The sequence below is a fragment of the Triticum dicoccoides genome, chromosome 3B (genome assembly GCF_002162155.2).
Source record: "Triticum dicoccoides isolate Atlit2015 ecotype Zavitan chromosome 3B, WEW_v2.0, whole genome shotgun sequence".
In the NCBI taxonomy this organism is placed as follows: domain Eukaryota; kingdom Viridiplantae; phylum Streptophyta; class Magnoliopsida; order Poales; family Poaceae; genus Triticum; species Triticum dicoccoides.
In genome coordinates this window covers 751,629,656-751,651,790 of record NC_041385.1, presented here as the reverse complement: position 1 = coordinate 751,651,790, position 22,135 = coordinate 751,629,656, and the positions used below count along the sequence as shown (strand labels likewise).

Here is a 22,135-nt window from a genome sequence, read left to right as displayed (position 1 = left end):
TGCACATACGTGTGCGTGCATGCATGACTGCATAGTGCTGCTTTCTACATGCATGCTGGTTTAATGCATGGCTCTTTTCAGAGGCTTGCATGCATAGATTTGTACCGCCAATTTGTACTGGCTAAGCTTTTTTGTGAGTAGGAGTAACACATCTACCCCCACCCCCACCCCCACAGCCATAGGCCATCAAACAAGGATACAAAAACAGTAAAAGGAGACAGCACATGAACAGGGAGGAAAGATGCCCTAAGCCTGAGGCAGGCCTGTTCCTGCAATTATGTGTGTGCTGGCAAGTGAGTGAAGCAGCAGCCAGCCATCCAGCCTGCATGCAGTGAGAGCACTAGCCTAGCCACACCCACAAGGCTTTTTTCAGAGACAGCTAGAGACAAAAACAAAGCAGAGAACAAGCTAGCTTGCTTGCCTGCCTGCCTGCCTCTGTGTGTGGTTTTGAGCTGGCTCTCAAAGATTCAGTGATGTGTCTTTCCATGGCATGATCAGTGTGTGCATGGCTGCCTGCAGGCTTGTGTGCTGCTGCAGCAATGCAAAGGTTGCAGCATGCAGCCAACCTTGCATGCATGCATGTGTGCATGGTCCACAAGATCTTCCTCCTCCTTGACACATCACAGGAGACCATGATCAAAGCCCTGACCTCCCCCAATCCAAACATCTTGTCATGCTCAATCTTTTCCTCCTCCTCCCCTGCCACATTGGAGATATGAGAGAGAGAAATAGGGAAAAGACACAGAGCTTTAAGTCTCTCTCTCTCCCTTGGGTGCTTGTGTGCGTGTGTGTGTGCACCCTTTATAGGCATGCAGAAGTGTGGGCAGGCCAAGACACTGCGGCAGCCTGCAGCACAAGGCAAAGTGAAATCCAATATCTATGTGTATATCTACTACCTATGCAAGTGCCAATATGCAGATAGATGCAGGCAGCCAAACAGTGCTTGGCTATCAAGTGCCCCTGCCTTGGCTGCCATCATGATTCATGAGTTGTGTGTACATTTGTTTCAAGAAGGTGTGCCAAACAAAGGAAATCTATCATAAAAAGAGAGAGGAGGAGGTGCATGTGTCTTATAGGATTGATGGATTGATTGATCACCACACACAGATTGAGCAAAGCAGCAAGGACATGTCACTCCTATCATTCCCATCTTTACAGATTAGAATCCAGATTTGTTTGCATCTACATGCACATACCTGTGTGCTGATGTATATCTGTTTTCTGCTGACAGTAGACTGAGGAAAAGAATGAAGTTATGGACTACTAAAATTAAAGAAAATATGAACTACTTACTGTGTTTGGAACAGATGGGCATCTGTACTGACATTTTAACTGCCTTCTCAACATGTGTCTGGTGAGCAGTGCCATCTTGTGAGCATTCTATGGCTGCTCAGACTGTGCATATCTGTCAATTTCCTGTAGACACCATGCCACCCATCCTCTGCTTAGTTAACCTACCCTGTGCTCAGGCTCAAATTCAATCATCTCATAGAGCAAACTGTGGCACCTGAATAGTTTTACATTCATGAATAAATGCCGGGACAAGCTATTGATCTCTTCAGCTGCGTGAAGGTACACTTCTAGCTTATTTGTTAACACAACGTGGGAAAGCAGTTTGTTAATACCATGACAGCTTTCTGTAATATACATGCTCCTAACGTAGCCTAGCCATTAGCATGTTCATAAACTATTTCTCCTTCGGCATGCTTTTTTTTTCTTCTAAAAAAAGTCAATCAACATCTAGATATGGATTATAAGACATTGATTTGGTGCTGTTAGTGAGTAGTGACCGGCACGTATATAGTCTTATGTTTTTGTGTGTACCATTTAATCAAGTAAATGAACAATTGAGTAATACAACATTTATATGATGGCCATGCATGTCAATGGGGGCGATCAACTTGCCAGTACTCCCTCCGTCCGAAAATACTTGTCATCAAAATGGGCAAAAAGGGATGCATCTAGAACTAAAATACATCTAGATACATCCATTTTTATTCATTTTGATGACAAGTATTTCCGGGCGGAGGGAGTAATATACACTGCAAATTTGCAGTTACAAACCGTGTGTGCGCAACGTGGAGGCACTATCCGTTTGCTGCATCTTCTAATATAATTTCGATAAACCTGTCGAACGCGCTGCATGATTGCACAATGATCTCGCAATCTTTATCTACAAATTTTTGGTAACGTATCTGTATGTATGCGGCTGTCCTTCTGCTCGATTGTTTTTTGTTCATGTGCTAAGTAAACTAATGCCCTTGCGCAGCTGTGCTAGCTATAGATGCAGGCTAATTGATTGTATATTGCAGAGTCAGAGAGTGCTCATGCATGGAGTCCCTTAATTAATCTCTGTTACGTGATGGCCTCACCTGCACATAACTGACAACGACTAACCAAGTATGTATGATATATCCAGCTGCTCTGGATAATTATGACACTGAGAATCTGTATATATACACTATACTAAGCTCAAGTGGATACATGTACACAAGCAAATACTTCCTTCGTTCCATATTACTTGGCGCTGATTAATTAAGAATCTGTATATATACACTATACTAAGCTCAAGTGGATACATGTACACAAGCAAATACTTCCTTCGTTCCATATTACGAAGTTGTACTAAATCAGCGACGAGTAATATGGAACGGAGGGAGTAGTATAATGCTCAATTATCATCACCATTATATAGTTCTCACTGTATACATGTACTGAATGATCCATGCTACATGCATGCATGCATGGCCCTTGACTTGGGATATGCTGGATCAAGAAACAGAGTAATATGATCTAGCTAACTGACAAATTACTCTCAGGAATATAACAATTCTCAGTATAATAAAATTGACCAATGATGAGATGTATGCTCATTTATTTGGTCAATACTATTTGTTCTACAAATAGTTGTCTGCTCATCTTTACAGGATCCCACCCCATCTCTAACTACCCTAAAACATTTGTCTATTTTGACAGCTAACTGCTCTTTATCATATCTCATCAGGGACAAAGTATCACAACCCCTGCACTAACCAACCCTCCATACCTACATCTACTCAAATTAAGACTTCAATCAAATAAATATTGTATATACATCTAATTTAATTTACCAAAAACACATCTGTATATGTGCTTCCTAGTAAGTGGCACCCCTTAACTAGAAGCTCAATCCCTAAATTCGTTTATTTTTCTAATCATTTTTCTAATTGATGCATGCACCATCAACTATCTAGCGCTCAATGTGTCATTAACAACTTGTTTCTCTAATGTTGCAAACAAGTAGGTGATCACCATATCATATCTGTCATGATCCATGACTTAGCAACAGAAAAAACTAAGCTTTTGGCGACTAAGGAATATTGCCGGCCGAATGACCTGCAGCAGGAACAGGGACATGGCATCTACAACTTAATTGCCCAAAAAAGCAGCGTCCTAACTGAACAGGACCATAACAAGATATCCCCCAAAGAAAGGTACATGGTGCCTCATCCAACAGTGCATTCCTCCTGAGCTGACCGACTGATTATTCAGCATTTCAGCATGTATGTTAGTATGTGTCCGGTGACATTGCGGTATTCTACGTTCGAGACGACGGTACACACCCCGTTTCGCTACTTGATAAAAATAGATATTATAATAGCGTCATATAGCAAGAAAAATGAATTATTATTTTGGTATATGATGAATTGGAATTGCGAGTTTGCTTTTTTTTTTTCAAAATATGAATACACTTCTTTTTCTTGAACGCCACAATTGCATGGAGTATTTTTTTTTTCTCACACAACAGTTACATTTTAGCAACCCGAGAGTAGAGTAGCATAAACGTGCACACGAAGAAAACAGAGGAAAAAGAGGAGTGGCGCAAAATGGCCAAGTAACTTTAGGGTGGTCAAAAAGCTAACACTACTTAGACCAAATATAGTAACCTTGATCGAAACATGTGTGTTGTATGGACTATTATTAGTCATGTTTTAAGATTAGTGATAAGGTGAGTGCGTTGCCATGCTGCGGTCACTTCAACGTAGAACATACTTCACACTTACCTCCATCCATCCATCCCTCTCTCTTTTTTGCTCTCTCTCTCTCTACCCTTGTCTCTCTCTAGCCTTCTCTTTCCTTCTGTACCCTATGTCCTACCTGAGTTTTTGCTGTTGGCGTAGGTAGTTTTCGTGTCCAGTGCCATGTCTGGGCCTTGCCCTTAGATTCTACAGCAAGACGGCATGCACCCTACCTTATGTTAGTCCTGTTTACGAACTCACTTCCATCACAAATCACGCATATAATTGTAAATTAATTAACTCTACTGACATGACAGCCCTCTTCACATCCTGTTTTTTTATCCTTAAAATTCTGCATTTTCTCTCTCTCCTGTGGCTGTCCCCTCTCTCTCTTGAGCAACTTTTATTTATTTATTTAAGCTTCTCTCTCTAGCAAAGACTGGTATTAAGGTTCAAACCAAGGGGAAAGAAACATCTCTCTCCTCTCCTCTCCTCTCCCTCCTCATCTCCTTTGCTCCCCTGCCCATACCATAGGAGAGAAGTTAGAAGAGGATGGAGATGAGGCGTTCATGGATGTGCCTTGCCGTCTGATCAGCCACCGACATGAGACGTGCTGCCCGGTGGACGAGGTCAGCAACCGCAGGAGCAGCACATCCACGGCGCCGCCATGGTCCCAACCACTAGGAATCACCTGGCGCAGCACCATGAACCCAGCGGCAAGAACAGCAAGCCGCCGCCATCGTACTACTCCGGATACCACATCGCCTCCCAGCTGGAGGCTGCCTCGGCGGCCGCTCACGGCGTCGACGACCTCAAGCTGCATCCGTCCAGGTTCCCTCGTCGGCTAGCCATGGCCGGCGACGACAACGCCGAGGAGGAGGCGGCGGCCGGCACGAGCTCCCGGGGCGGCGGAGGGGATTACGAGGACGGCGGCAACAAGGACTGGCTCCGGCTGGGTCTCGGTGCCGTGGCGTCGTCCTCGTCGACCACCACATCCTCCTCCTCCGCTGGCGGCGACAACGACGGCGCCAGGGCTGCCCCGATGGAGCTGGACCTATTAGCCAGCGGCGACGGCAAGGAAAGCGCGAGGATGATGACCCGGCCGCCGCTGTTCCCGCTGCCCATCAGGAGCTATCACCACCAGTACGGCCACGGCCGGTATCGGCCGACGACGGCGGCGAGCGGGTCCATGACGCCGGCGCCGCCGTTCTTGCAGTTCGCGCGGCCGCTGAGGAGCTGCTCCGCCGATATCTTGAGAGTCGTCAGCCCACCGACAAGAACGGAGGCCGCCGGCTTGTGGCTAACACTTCAGGCAGCTCCCAACCAGTAAGCATATTAATCTCTACATACACAACAACTCTACATATATGTACACACATATTCAATTTGATTCTCTTCTGATTTTTTCTTTTGAATTTGATCGTATTCAATTAATTACTCATAGCAATGTCCATATATATGCACATCACGAATATGCATCTGATAACAATGCAAACCCCCTTGCATGCCCTTTTCGGAAAAAAAAAATCCCCTGCATGCTGCACATATTATTTTTTATGACAAATTACATAGTTTTGCAAGTGCACATATGCCAACAAAGCTGCCTTAGATTGGATTTAATTTATAATTTTCAAGCTGCAGTGTGGAGCTCTAGTACTTAACTACTCTTCTTGCCATGCTCTTGCAGAGTTAAAGAGCCCATTTTGCCTCAGATACCAAAGAGCTACCTAAGAATCAGGTATAATTTGATTGCATTTTTTTATTTCTTTTGTGCCCCTTCTCCATAGAGTACAAATAATATTAATGCACAACAGTGTTATCGGTGCACGTATGTGTATGCATATGTAGCTCTCCTTGTTCAGTTAGTTTCCAGCTACAACGGCCTATGTAGGATGTAGCTAGCTACTACCTAGCTAGCCTAAAAAGTTTCTGGGTAGTTCATGCGGCAGCTGGCTAGCTAATTAGCTATACATGTAGGATTTGTACCTATCAAATACACCTTTTGTTTTTTGTAATGATTTGGTACATATATATATAGTTGTTTAATGAAAAAAATGACACGTCGGTGTATGAATTGAAAGGTCATGCTTGCATTTGCATACACACATATATCTCAAAATGCATGCATATATTATTTCCCACAGGGATACCAGCATGAAGGTGGAAGTGGTGCTAAAGTACTTGGCGGAGAAGCTAGGACTCTCACAATCTCATCAGGTACATCTCGAAATCGACCTTTAAATATTGCCAACTTTATGGCGGCATGGCTATATTTATAAGCAATTTTAGGATTGCCGTATATAAACAATTTTATCCTGGGCAGATTGGTATATAGCACCCACTTTTTTATTTTACAAAAAACAAGCGTCTTCCATCTGTTCTGAATTGCTCTATGTGTCTTTCTCCATCACGTTAGTGACATCAAATTTAGCTCGGAAGCGCCAATCGAGTGATTAACTGTGAATAGTCGCGCGATTGTTGAATTTACACTGCAAGGTATAGAGAGCATTGGTTTCTTGTTGTGTGGCCGCATGTATGGGTACCCTATTGGCACTTGGAATAATCATGAAAGAAACACCATACCTAATTAAACGTACCACATAGCTAAGCTATGTCAGCATCTCATATATTGTTGGATATAGACAAAGCAATAGGTCAGGGGGCCACATCATACATGCATCAAGTTCTTTTAAACATAAATAGTTCAAGATATATAGCTAGGGATTTAATACAATTCACTTGAATAACATTCCTTACATCTATACAAAAAACTCTTAAGTACTAGAGTTAACTTAGCAACAGAAACTCTATCTGTCTAGATGCATCTGTATGATCAACGGTGGACAATTATCATAAAAGTCAATACGAATATAATAACTTTCGCCCTCTGCACCTAAATGTGCACCGTCGAATATATTCTCACGGAAATTAATTAGCAACTAATGGAGCAGGTGGTGGTGCATAACTATCAGCATGCATGCATGCATGCTGCAAAATAACTTATACAGTATCACGTCAGTATCTTGTAGGACTTCCATGATCGATCCTATAGCTTGATGCACGCAAGAATATTGCGTTGCTTATGCCGTGTGTTTCTGTTGATACATGATGAAGTAGTTAACACACGATGCATGAGGGAGGGCCGGCTGACTGTTGAGGCGTCGATGCATGTCATACTGTTTTTCGACATGGCCATCCCAACTCATCCGTTCAGAGTGCACCAGCTGCCAACTTCGTTTTCATCAGACTTAATACAGTTCGTGTATGTATATCATTGTCAACAATCAATCATCTGAACTATACTAATCAAGGTCAACTTGATTGTCTGATCTCGACGTGCTCTGCTTATCTTCTGCACGTTTTGTAGCATCCTTTGTGAATAAAAGAAAAAGTATTGCACATATTTGATAACATGATTGCGTATAGAAAGTTCACGACTGCAACCGTGGATGATTTGTTTTTTCTTATTTAGTACTGCACTAAAATAGTACTCCCTTGGAATGCTAAAACAAAGACGATCAATTGTTTAATTGCACGGTCTCTTGATTTTATTTCAACATAGTACAATTGCAGATGTTCACATACACTCATCACTATAAATGCACTCACGAACGCCCTATTGTCATGAGCACCTCCGAGATACTGAGTCTGTACAACATCTTGAGATTGATAAAATCATCACAGATGCCTCGCAGTCGATGGAAATGTCTCCTCTCACTCTCACTGAACGAGCATTGTCAAAAAGACTGAAATAAATTCAAGAAAATGCAATCACCAATGCCAAGTCTAGCTAGGACTTAAACTAATTAATTATATGGTCTCTTACTGATACGAAACTCTGATCGTTACTTTATGTATGGACACGTACACGCATAGCATAGCAAATTATATCGCCAAACTAATTAATTCCATCAAGTACAGTAATATCATTGGCCTAACAAACCTCTACAAAAGAATTACAGCTACATGCATATGTTCTTTTTTCTTTCAAAAATAATCAGATCTATTATGAAATTTCACCTAATTTACAAAGCATCTCAAACACAAAAAAGTTACATTGAGATTTCAAGACCACCGAACGACTAGTACTACCGTAAGAACGAGCCACTGAACTGACGCACCGCTGTCGTCGCTCCCCTACCGGATGACATGCAGATGTTTTTTTGACAGTATGTTTGGTGTAGTTTAAGTGTACTCATTATTAACCCATGCATAGAACGCACTTGACACACAAAAACACGCACAGAACTGGGAACTGGTTCTTTCTTTAACTTTGTTGAGGGTGGTCTGCATGCTTACCACGCGCGAATACCGGCACATATTTCTTTTTTCTGCTCCATATATGTTCGTTCATCATCTCGTCGTCACGCATGCGTGCGTACATGCATCATCATGCATGTACTCCAGTTGTTCTGGTCATCGATCTGAGTTTCTTTGGACTGCGAGCACTCGTTCGTCCGTATATAGTATGAAATTACTCTGTGCACCACCCAGCTGAGCGAGCGACAGCTGGTATACGGTCGAGTACGTGGACGCCACACGTACGTTACGTACGATATGGATCGGTACATTTGGATGAGATGAAACGTGGTGGATTGATGAGTGTGCGCCCGGCGTGGCCCGGCCGGTCGACGGGTCGCTTTATGTACTGTAGTAGAGCACGTAGCTAGGTACGAGAGGTACGTGACATGGCCGTCTGACGCCGGCCGGCGGGCTGGCCACTGGCGGCACGCGTGCGCGGTCAGGACCACTCGCTCGAGGTGCAGGTGCTACGTACCAGCTGGTACGATCAGTAGCGACGGCCAGCGTATAAGTTCGCACGCGCGCGCATTCTAGGTAGTACTAGCTCATTCTCTACTAGCACATGATTTTATTTCTCCTATATTAGCTTCGTACGCCTACGAGTAAATAAATATGGCAGTGCAAGGAGATTCCAGTCCATCTGATCAATAACAACTTGCTGGAGTGCATGCATACACGCATAAGGTCTTGCGTGCGCAATCAATACGTTTGTACCATAGTGTCAAAAACGCTCTTATATTGTGAGACGAAGAGAGTAGTTTATTCTGTTTTCTAGATAGTTTTATAATGACAATTAAGGAGAGGAGGAGCAAACTAGCTTCTTGCCTTGTTGCAATGGAGGAGTAGTTTGTACTGTAAGGTCGGCGGAGTGCGGTGTAGCGAGCTGGCATGGAAGGAGTGTTGAGGAGGGGGAGAGGTTATGTACGTGGCTGCACAGCAAAGCCAACGTACGTACGTGAAAGCGATCGATATGCATGCTTGGCAACCAATCCCAATATCCCCTGTTTATCTGGCGGTCGTTCTGTATGCATGCGCGCGCGTATGCATGCCATCATGCACGCGTATGTTAGGCTAGGCGGATCGTACGTACATAAACGTGGCAACGTGCATGCACGTACACACGATTATGTTATGTGTCCCTGAGAAAACACGATTTAACAAAATGTGATAGTGTTTAGCAATTCTTTTAGCACAAAAGTGGCACTAGGTTTTAGGGAGAAAAAGAAGTTAGTTGTTAGGGACACATAAATGTATTGTGATAGTTTTCGGTTAAATGCTCCTTTGAAAGCGCACGCATGTGTTAGTCGTAACTTATTTTTTCCTTGATAAAAGGCACCGTATTATCAATAATAATCCATAATGTAACGTCAAAAAGATACTTCCTCTGTCCCATAATGTAAGACGTTTGTCAAAAAATGTCTTACATTATGAAACGGAGGGAGTACAAAATATTCCATAAAAAGAGAGATAAAAAACATATTGAGCTTGTACCATGGCAGACAGTCTGCTATTTCAAACAAGGAAAAACATACAGGAAACAACAAAGTTGAATTTAACCGAAACTATGCTTTTGTCGGTGAGGGTGCAAGATCTATCCAAAGACTTCTTGATGAGATTGCATTAGATAATCTTTGTTCTCGCGCTTCTGTGTCTTACGTGCATGTGGTAATAGTAAGAAAGCTACATTGATTTCAAAATATGATAGTACATCTGTCACATTTCTCAGGCATTCTTAATGTTTAGTCATGTGCATCCCTCATGTGGGCATCATTCTTTTTTATTTTTTTTTAGAAAATCAGGGCACTATTATTTTTTTGCGCAGAAGACACCATTGCTTATGGTTAGCTAGTGAGCAACATTGGATTAACAGTGTATATGTCTGTTGTTCCCCGAACGCAGGTGGAGCTGACATGCCGAGGGCATCTCCTTCCTCCCTTCTTGCAGATGAGATACGTGAGGGACTGCATCTGGCGCGGCTCACCGGCGCCGAGCCAAGAGGAGGAGGCCGGGCTGCCATGTCGGCACTCACCGGCCACAACTACCACTGACCATGTCATGATACTCTTTTATAGCATAAGTGTAGGGAACCACTAGTTAGCTGATCAACCAAATCCCTCCCTTGTGATTATAATTAATCAAACAAGTTATTTGATTCATTTTTCCTGGTACTTCCTACGTGTCTCTAATCTTCCGCTGTTGTCGCTAACTTACGCTTAATTGGTCCCAGAATAACCAACCAATTAGCCATGAATCGTTCCTCTTCCCTGTTTGTTAATCCCACTTTACTTTCGCAAACTTTTGGAATGAAGCATATTTAGTGGAGTCATAAGTTTGGTACGGTTGTAAGCAGTTTTCATTCTAAAGCATCATGTGTTCAAATGTATGCTTGCACTTGCCAGTTTATGTTCACTAGCTGTGTGCATGTGTGTTGCTGCATTTAAACGAGTATACACGGAGAATTACTGATCTAAGTTTGGCATCTGATAAGGGGAAGCCAGCAATCACGCATACAAAATGTACACATGCATTGAACCATCCAATTCATGATCAAAGTTTGAGGTGCCATTAGCTTTGCTGTCATTAATGTCAGCATTGCTCCTTTTCTTTTTTTGCAAAATGACAGCGCCAGGCGCATGCCATTTTGCCCGAATCTCTTTACTGAACTGAATTTGGACGAATCCGATCCCGCGCTGTGAATTTATGGACTAGTCCACTCCAATTTGCAAATTTGTAGACTCAACTGAACCCTTGGTGCAACTTTATGGATCTCTTGTGCATTGACTATTTAAAAGTAAGGTTATGGTGAATTGAGCATAGTTCAGATGGTTTTATTCCTTGTGGTGGAACCAGCCCATCAGAATTCAAGTCCTGATGCTCGCATTTTTCTAGATTTATTTCAGAGTTTTCACTGATGTTCATTCAGTAGGAGGAGGCGTTCTGGTCAACTACGAGACGCTTGTGGTGACTTCGTAAATCTCAAATGTGATGCCGACTTAGTATCTCGAAAGTGCTTATAGAGGTAGGGTTTACGGATGTGCATTCATACGGGTGAGTGTAGGTACGTGTTGTGGGCATCTAAGATTGTGCTGTGTTAAAAAAAGCTAGGTTATGGTGTTGTTGTTTTCTTGTTTGTATTGTTCCTTTTTCCATAGTGATGTGTATCTGTTGTTCAGAATTGAGGTAACCACTTGTCGTGTAAGGCTGTCTCTTGGGTCTGAACCACAAAATACTAGATGAAACCACACATGTTATTTGTTTTTTCTTGGCAAAAATGATCAGATCTATTATAAAGATTCATCGGAAGTATAAACCACCTCAAACATAATAAAAATACATCGAGGTCCATGGACCGTCGAATGGACATTGCTGCTGTCACCGCCTTCATACAGAGCTGACATGTTCTTGTTGATGACAACCAGGAAGTCTTCGTGAACGTACCCCAAGGACCAGCACTGCGGAGCCGCAGTCATTGTCGTTGAATTCTTAAATCAAAATACTAGATGATACCCCATACATTTGTTGAGAAATGTTTTGCCATATATTTCAGTAGATTCGATTGTATGGAACTTGAATATTTAAAGTAATAATATGAGTAATAAAATAAAAAATATATAGTATGATTTATTGTGTTTGCTTATACTATAGTTGTAAAACTTTTATTAACTATAAATAGCATTATAAAATAAAAATTCTCATGTATGTTCGCATCATGAGGTTAGTTTTTTCACATGCACAATTACTTATTAAGGTGAGTCATTTTTATGTAGGTTGTATGATGAGGTGGCACGCTTGCATTTTGAGAAAAATAGGAAACTGACAAAGAAACATAAATAATGAGAAAAAAAGAAACGCGAAGCAGGATGACGAAAAAAAGAAAAGGCAAATAAAACTGGAGAAGTAAAAAAATCTATATATATCTCTCTCTCTATATATATATACCCACTAATAAAGTACGGAGTGTTTCTGCCTGTCCGCCGTCATACGTTTACATTTTACAAAAAAAACCCTGATTTTTCTTTAAGTAACCCTCAGTCCAACATTAAGTGCCTTTTCTCTGTTGGGTTACAGCCCAACTGCGGCAACCCCTATCTTGCCCTCCTGGGCGCTCGTTAGTATTTCGCTTTTGCCCAGTTCGCTCTATTTTTGGCCCATTTAGCTCCCTGGTCTTTTATTATTTAGAGAGAATAGGTTAAGCATGATAATGCTATAACTTTGCAACCATAATTCGGATTAAAATAATTTCTATATGTAATTTGATCAGAAAATGCGTAGTTTTCAACCATGCTATTGTTTGTTCATGTTAACCATTTTAAAATTTTGTTATGGCATAACTTTAATTAACCTAATTAATTGCAATTGTGTATTTTAAAAAATGCTAACCCACAATATAACGTTTATATGAAGTATGTTAGGAGGGCCTATATGGGTTGGAGGGAGTATGAATGATCAGTTTCAATGGGCATATAGGAGTAATATAGAAAGAAGAGAATAAGGGTGTGATCAGTGGGGATAAAAAAAGGAAGATTCAAAAAAATATGAAGGAGTGAATCCTTTTATTGAGATTTTTCTCACGACTTCGATGCAAATTCCAAACATTACTTCACCTTACAAATAATGCCTTGGTATGATTTTTTTTGAAAAATTAGGCTCTTTCAGATCAGAATCGCCGTACAAAAACCATATCAAAATTATTGTCTGTGTAGCATGTAACACTGATATGAATTTCTGCTAGACCTAAACCTGGGAATAGTTTGTAATCCAGACTAAACCCAGCCCAATCCATACGTGTATAAGTCCAGCAACCAAACCAGATTAGACCAAACATCATAGGGTGCAATCCAAACCAACCCAAACTGTACATATTTTCAATCCAAACCAATCCAGACCATTCTCTATATACAGTTCGTACCTGAAGTTCCAAACCATGGGCGTGTACAGTATCTGATTAGCTGATGCCGCATGCCTCCTAATTTCCATCGCTGTCGTTTCTGATTAGCTGCTGCCGCATGCGGCATGCCTCCTTTCTATCGCTGTTGTTTTTAAAATGCGTGACCAATGAAACATGCATGCGTGCATGTGGACTCTAAAGCTAGCCACGCACTCACAACTGATTCACCATACCTACAACAAATGGATTCATCATACTCACAAATGCGTGACGGAAAGCCTTAAACCCTATTAAATGCCCGGACGGACGACCTAGTCACTGACCGATCCAAAAAAAAAAAATCCTAAAGACGTGGCAGACACGGGTGACGCAGATCTGCAGGCGAAGCATCAGGCAATCCTCGATTCATTTCTGTCGGAGGCGGAGGCCAACCGCTGTATCTAGACAGAGCAGAAAGTGAACTTCGACGAGATGCTTGCCTCTAAAAGCATCTATAGCCGGGCATCCCAAACCCGCCACATACGCCCGGGCAGGCCGCCCAGTCACTGACAGGTCACAAATTTTCGACCCAGACGGGCGTCTTGAACGAGCCTTAAACGCTTGGGCTGACTGGCACTCCTCATATCTAGCCCAAATATATATGAGGGGGATATGGGGTGCCCGGGTGCGTCCACCACATAGGACTGATGATGGGGTCCCATGCGGACTCGCCCGGAAACTCAGAGGTCCGACGGATGCCTCCTTCGTTGCCGTGGTGTAAATGTCGGGTGGTGCTGCTTCGGCTCGCTGCCCGAGGCCAACCCTAGCCCATCCACTTCCTCCTTCTCTGTACCGCCACTCGAGCCCTTCCGCCACCTCTCCCCCGCTATCCCACGCTCTTCGGCATTGCCATGGTCCGGCGGCTGATCACCACGTACGCTATTCTCACGCCGGAGGCAGATCACGGAGGCAGCCCAGGCAAGGCGCGCCGCCGGCATCGCTGCCGGGATGCCCCCGGACTCGACGGAGCCGGAGGAAGAGGAGGAGCAGCAGCCGGAGGAGGGAGAGCTGCTGCCGGAGCCAATGGAGCTAGCGGATCCGGAGGAGGACGAGGTGGACCAGCCTGCTACGGGGTTCAACATGGTAGAGGCAGAGGCGGAGGCGGAGTTCACCGTCGCCCAAGCCGCGGAGATGGCGGAGCAGCAGGCCAGCCTGGAGTCCATCCAGGATGAGGCCTATGCGGAGGCCAACCGGTAGTTCCTCCTGCAGGAGCAGACGGCGGCCAACACACTCTTCGTCGAACTCGATGCAGAGATAGGGGAGGAGGAGGCCGGAGCGGAGCAGCCGGAGGCGTCGGAGCTGCAGCTGCTGCCCATGCTGGCAAAGCCAGGCAGGAATATTGTCGACATCTCTGACGATGAGTAACTAGATCATCTATGTAGTACGTACTTCCCGCGTTCCTAAATATAAGTTTTCTAGAGAGATTTCAATAGAAACTACATATGTATATAGACGTATTTTAGAGTGTACATTCGCTCATGCTCCGTATGTAGTTCATAATGGAATCTCTAAAATGAGTTGTATTTAGGTACGGAGGGAGTAGGTTTTATTGTTTGCATGCTTTTGTGGATTAGAGAATCTAGTATGAGATGTCCGGATGCAGTTGTGCTAATTTGAAGAGTGTCCGGTCCCTATCCGCGGACGTTTAAGAGGTCATATTTGTCATGTGTTGTCACGCCCAATATGCGACCCTATCCTAAAGGAACTCGAAGGTCCCACCAAGGATAGGAGCGCATATTGAAGACGCTTTTGCAAGGTGGATATCATTACATCGTACCATTACATAATAGTTGGGGATACAGACCAGAGACATACAATGCCACACAAATACGACATCATCATACGCAAGATCAACATCCGACTACGGATGAAACACAAACAGAAACTCAAACGACATCCACCCTGCTAGCCCAGGCTGCCGACCAGGAACCAAACCCCTGAATGATGAAGCAGAAGAAGAACTCAAAACAAGCAAGCATCACTCTCGCGTCATGACTATCGCATAACCTGTACCTGCAACTGTTGTTGTAGTAATCTGTGAGCCACGAGGACTCAACAATCCCATTACCATGGGTATCAAGACTAGCAAAGCTTAACTGGGTATGGAAAGGATAAGTGGTGAGGTTGCAGCAGCGACTAAGTATATATGGTGGCTAACATACGCAAATAAGAGCGAGAAGAGAAGCAAACGGAACGGTCGAGAAGCTAGAAGTGATCAAGAAGTGATCCTGAAACTACTTACGTTCATACATAACCCAAAACCATGTTCACTTCCCGGAATCCGCCGAAAAGAGACCATCATGGCTACACACGCGGTTGATGCGTTTTAATTCGAATCTGGTGTCAAGTTCTCTACAACCGGATATTAAAAACTCCCATCTGCCACATAACCGCGGGCACGGCTTTCGAAAGATCAAACCCTGCAGGGGTGTCCCAACTTAGCCCATTATAAGCTCTCACGACCAACGAAGGATATTCCTTCTCCCGGGAAGACCCGATCAGTCTCGGAATCCCGGTTACAAGACATTTCGGCAATGGTAAAACAAGACCAGCAAGACCGCCCGAATGTGCCGACAAATCCCGATAGGAGCTGCACGTATCTCGTTCTCAGGACACACTGGATGAGTCAAGCTACGAGTAAAACCATCCCTCAAGTTTCCCCGAGGTGGCCCCGCAGGTTGCCCGGTTCGGACCAACACTTAGAGAAGCACTGGCCCCCCGGGGGGGGGGGGGTTTAAAATAAAGATGACCCTTGGGTTAATTACTCCCAAAGGAAGGGTTATAGGTTGTTAGGCAAATGTAAAACCAAAGTTGGGCCTTGCTGGAGGAGTTTTATTCAAAGCGAACTGTCAAGGGGTTCCCATACACCCAGCCACATAAGGAACGCAAAATCAAGGAACATAACACCCGTATGACGGAAACTAGGGTGGCAAGAGTGAAACAAAACACCAGGCATAAGTCCGAGCATTCCATCCTTTACCAAGTATATAGATGCATTAATTAAATAAGAGATATTGTGATATCCCAAAATAATCCTGTCCAACATGGAGCAATCTTCAACTTCACCTGCAACTAACAACGCTATAAGAGGGGCTGAGCAAAGCGGTAACATAGCCAAGCAATGGTTTGCTAGGAAGGGTGAAAAGGTTAGAGGCTGACATGGCAATTTGGGAGGTGAAAGAACATGCGGTGCCCCCATGTTTGGTTTTGGTAATTGATGACAATCTCTATGGACTAATGGTTGCCTTGAGTTATATTTGAAGGGTTTGTCCATAGGCTTTTCTTGGAGTCCATTTGTTGGTTTCAAGGAGAGTTTGTGATGACCAAGGTGCTATTAAGGAATTATCCAAAGATTGGTCATATGAGTGTTGTGCTTATAGCAAGCATGTCTTGAAGAAGAAGAAGAGTGTGTGATCATTCATGTTTACCTTCAAGACATCATCCAAATGAAGAGAGTTGGAAAGATTCAAGGTTGATCAAGACTAAGTCAAAGAGTGAATCAAGTTGATCAACACACAAAGCATAGAAGATGTACCGAGAGGGATCAAGCAATCCCATGGTATGGTAAGCATTGTCAATTACGCTTTGTGTACCCATGATCTTCGTGAGAGTTCTTTGTGGGGTTAGGTTGTGGTGTGCAAGTTCAAGTGAGGCATCACGAAGAGATCAAATGCTTGAAGCTTGCTGTCCATTGTGGTGACAATGGACTTGTGAAGATGTGCGGAAGAGAGGCTCATCCATAGTGGAGTATGGGGGAGCAATCAACTAGTCTTCATCGAGCCAACGCAATCAAGAAAGGTGGTCCAACTTGAGGGAGTGAAGATCGTCATCATCTAGCTCAAGTGGACCATGTGCAAGGCAAAGGTTTGCCCTTGATAGGTTTTCTATTTTACCGGTCTCATGGTAGTTGTGGGAGACCGGGTTATAGGATCGATTGCCGTACTATCAAGGGGGGCTCTTGATGAGTTGCTTGATCGTATCGTTCGTAGAGAGCTCAAACCATTGCATCCTTGCATCATCTTTATTGGTTCTTGTTTGGTTCTTCTCCTTGCGAGTTTTGGAGCTTATGGTCATTTTTATGACAAGCTCGAGTTCATCGAAAACGGAGTTCACATGCGTCTTCTATGATGTTTTCGATGTTAGAGGGTATGCCGGTTCTTCTCTGTTGGAGGTTTCACTCCTTTGCTTGTTAGGCATACCTCCCCTACCTCTGTTTTGATGCTACTCGTTGTCTTGTATCCAACAAGCTTGAGTTTGCTCAATTCGGAGCTCATTTGCAGAAGTTATGGCAGTTCTGGTTTTATTGTTTCCCTCTGTTGTCTTCTCTGCAAAATGAAGGACTCCTAGTGTTGCTGATCTGGGGCATGTGGTAGTACTGCTCTCCGGAGCGGTAGTACCGCAGGCCCTTGCGGTACTACCGCAGTCCCCTGCGGTAGTACTGCAGGTGCTCACGGTAGTACCGCTTTGTGGGAGCGGTAGTACCGTGGCCTCAGGCCAGGCGCAGGTGCTCGAGCAGTTGTAGGGGCGGATGTAATTTTTTACATCTGCGCCCTACGCGGTAGTACCGCACTGCGGGCGCGGTAGTACCATGGGCTCTGGCCAGGCTTAGCAGCATGAGCGGAAGTAGGGGCGGATGTAATTTTTTACATCCGCACCCTACACGGTAGTACCGCTCTTCGTGTGCGGTAGTACCGTGCCGGAGTTTTGCACAGGTCCTCCCTCAGCGGAAGTAGGTACGGAAGTAATTTTTTACTTTCGTGCTTTCTCTGCGCCTAGTGTTGCCTGCCTTACGGTAGTACCGTAGGGGCGCGCCGTAGTACCGTTCCGGCGGTTCTACCGCTCGTTGCCCTGTGCATCAGGCCTTCATCTGGCCAGTGCTGCACATGCGGTAGTACCACAACCTGTAGCGGTAGTACCGCAGCCGACCGCGGTAGTACCGCAGCTCCGTGCGGTAGTACCGCATCGTGCGGGCTGAGTGAGGGGATAACGGTTGGTTTTTCTCCCCACCTATAAAAGGGGGTCTTCTTCCCCATTGAGACTTCATCCTTTGAGCTCGTGTTCTTCCCCCATTGTTGACCTTCTTCGAGCTTGCTATCTCTCAATCCCTCCAATGATTCTTGCTAGTTCTTGAGGGAAAAGAGAGAGGAGATCTAGATCCACGTTTCCACCAATCACTTTCTCCTCTTAGTGAGGGGAACCCCTTGGATCTAGATCTTGGAGTTCTTCGTGTTCTTCTTTCGTTCTTCCTCTCATTTTCCTCCCTAGCATTAGTTGCTTTGGTGGGATTTGGGAGAGAAGGACTTGGGCACTCCGTGTGCCCTTGCCATTGCATTTGGTGCATCAGTTTGAGTTCTCCACGTGATACGTGGAAGTTACAAGTTGAGAGGCTTATTACTCTTGGGTGCTTGGTACCCTTGAGCTTGTTACTCTTGGGTGTTTGGACACCCTAGAGCTTGTTGCTCTTGGGTGCCTTGGCACCCTAGACGGTTGGTGTTGTTCAGAGCTCAATCATTGTGGTGTAAAGCTCCGGGCAAGCGTCGGGGTCTCCAATTAGGTTGTGGAGATCGCCCCGAGCTATTTGACGGGTACCGGTGACCGCCTCCAAGGGTTGCCAAATTGTACGGGTTCGGTGACCGCCCCCAAGGTTGCCATTTGTACGGGTTCGGTGACCGCCCTCAAGGGTCCCTTAGTGGAATCACGGCATCTTGGATTGTGCGAGGGTGTGAGGAGATTACGGTGGCCCTAGTGGCTTCTTGGGGAGCATTGTGCCTCCACACCGCTCCAAACGGAGATTAGCATCCGCAAGGGTGTGAACTTCGGGATACATCATCGTCTCCGCGTGCCTTGGTTATCTCTTACCCGAGCCCTTTACTTATGCACTTTACTTTGTGATAGCCATATTGTTCTTTGTCATATATCTTGCTATCACATAGTTGCTTATCTTGCTTAGCATAACTTGTTGGTGCACATAGGTGAGCCTAGTTGTTTTAGGTTTTGTGCTTGACAAATTAACCATTAGGTTTATTCCGCATTTGTTCAAGCCTAAACCGTGATTATTTTAAAGCGCCTATTCACCCCCCTCTAGGCGACATGCACGATCTTTCAGGAGGCTTGATGAACAAATGATAGGTAGCGCAGCATAGCGATAGAATGAAGCAACTAGCATAGCAATGATAGTAGTGAGATCCAGGGTGACGATCATCTTGCCTGAAATCCCGCTAGGAAGAAGAACGAGTCCATGAAGAAGACGAACGAATGAAGATGAACCAAGCATAGACGAACGAATCCCCACGATCGCAACGAAACAAGAACTATCGAGAAGAAGCACAACCGGAAAGAAGCAAACAACATGGTAAACACACAACACATAAACATGACATGATGCACAATCAAGCATGATGCATGACAAAGGCTATATGATGCTACTCATGGCAAGAGATGAAGCATACAATAATGTCAAATCAAAGCAAGTTTAAATGAGGCCGGAAACAACATATAACAAATCCGATAAGTCCTCATGCAAATTTCAAAATTGGTCCAGATCTGAACAAACATTAAGTTGAAGTTGTTAAACAGCAAGTTAAATAGCACCATGATGATCTACACGAAATTTTAGTCAAGTTACATATAAAGTTCATTTAGTTCGGAGCTACGGCCTAGAAGAGAGCAAAACAAGTTAAACATGGCATTGATGCAAAATTCATTCAAACATCAAGCAAACACTCTCAAAACATGGATGCAACATGATAAGATGAAACTACATGCAAAATCAAGCAAGTTTCATAAAGAGCACGCTCAAAACGGAGCAACGGTGCAACACATACACTTCAAACAAGATATAACAACAATCTGTCCAAAACAGCAAGTAGGCACTTTGCAAACAACAAAACAAGATGCTACAGGAACCAAATGAGCATAAACTTTACATGTACTTCATGTACAGATAACATACTTTAAATATCATTAAAGGTTCAGGTTTATAGGCATCAAGGTTAAACCAATATGATCAATGCAAAAAGTAACTTTATAACACAGGAGCATATACATGAGCAGAGTTAATATGATGGCATGTTGGAGGCATGAAACAAGGATGGTACAGCAAGTATACATAGCAACCAAGGGCATGACATCAAAGTACACATAACAAAGATCAAATAACATCATAGCATCATATACATATGGCCCATGGATTAGTAGGAATCAACATGACAAGATTGAATGTTGAAACAGTTTTAGCAAGTGTAAAACAACAACATTATAAAGCATGTTTGCAAGCATGGAACAGAGGCATATGATATCCAAAATTAGCAAATATGACATGTGGACATAGTACTCATTCATACTACAATTCATGTAATTGAAGCATCTCCAGAAGAGGCATTGATCACTCAATAACAAGCTCACAACAATGCATCATGAAGTTAACAGAAATCTGGAACATTATATAAGCATGTTCATGGCAATTAAAACATATGCTACAGGACATATATAGGGCATAAAAAGGCCTGGGATGATAGAGGATAACATATACAACAAAACATCTCAACTAAGCATCTCTAGATTATGCATGGATTAATTGGTAGCATCAATCAAACATGGCAACATGATATAGCAGTTTCAGCATTGGCAGAAAATTAACAGCAAGTGGTCCACTTCACAAGCTTGATGCACTCACTACAGGCATAAACAAAATACATGGATTGCACCCCTGTAAAGATGGCATAAAATTCATCCTAAAACATGTAGACATCATGCCCATAGGATGCACACAAAAAATGCAACAAAAATGACAAATCAGCAAGTCACAACAGTTTTCAGTAGTTAACAGCAACATGCACTTTTGCAACAGGGATTAAGATATCAATACAAACCCTAACATGAATACAAAGCACACCAACATTTAGAGCGTGAAGATCAGAACATGTGCATATCAAGATCATCATCATAGCATCAACAGGGACAAAGTTGTGGCACTCACAAGATGCACAAATGATGTTAAGAAACAATAGATTCCAGCAGTTTATATCACATAGCACTCTTGCAACGATGATTAGGACTTGAATATGGACTTAAAAAGTATGCTAAAATGGAGTGAAATTAATAGCATCTCACAATAAACATTTTGACATATCATGCACACAAAACAGAGCGCCGAACATCAAGTTATGACATGGCAAATATGAGCACATATCGTTAAAATTCAGGGACACAGCAGTTTTTCTGGAAAAAAATACGAAAGGGCGCAAAATAGCTAAATGACGCATGGGCGGGACTTAACGGGGATCTCACCATTGGGCCAAGCCCAGGACGGCGGGGAGGCGGATCGGCGGCTAGGGTCACTGGGCCAGATGTGGGGCCCACGTGAGGAGGGGGCTCGAGGCGCGGGCGGCCTCCTCGATCCCGAGCGGTCGAGGCCATGGTGGCGCCGGCGGGGAGCATCTCCGGCTAGGGCAGGCGCGGGGAGGCCGGGAACGGGCGCATAGGGGTCGGATCCGGCGGATCCCGACCGGATCCATCCACTCCTGGGTGGCGGCGGCAGGGACGACTCCGACGAGGAGCTCCAAGGGCGGCGGAGTTCCTGGAGAGAGAGAGAGAGAGAGATAGAGAGAGAGAGAGAGAGAGAGAGAGAGAGCGAGAGAGAGAGAGAGAGAGATCTGAGAGAGAGTGAAGCAAGAGGGAGAGGGGCGACGGGGAGGCGCGACCTGGCGAGGTCGCCGGCGGAGCTCCGGCAGGGGCGCGGCCCTGGGGGCGCCGGTGGTGAGGACGAGGCGGGGCGACGCTGAGGAGGCTGCGGGGAGGTGCTCGACGCTCGAGGGGAGCGGGAGGAGCTCAGGTGCAGGGGCGCGCGGGGCTCGCTTGGGCCACGCTCGGGCCTGGCGGCGGCAGGGACGCGAGGGAGGCGAGGTGG

The 22,135-nt window shown here is 44.4% G+C and overlaps 1 protein-coding gene across 1 annotated transcript; it reads left to right on the top strand.

Annotated features, from left to right (window-relative positions):
- The first annotated feature begins 4,463 nt into the window (after positions 1-4,463).
- Positions 4,464-10,551, top strand: LOC119282026 (protein LAX PANICLE 2-like). Its single transcript, XM_037562394.1, has 4 exons — positions 4,464-5,324; positions 5,686-5,736; positions 6,143-6,215; positions 10,200-10,551. Exons 1-4 carry the CDS (start codon positions 4,666-4,668, stop codon positions 10,392-10,394), a joined length of 978 nt encoding a protein of 325 aa, XP_037418291.1. The 5' UTR covers positions 4,464-4,665; the 3' UTR covers positions 10,395-10,551.
- The last annotated feature ends 11,584 nt before the right edge of the window (positions 10,552-22,135 follow it).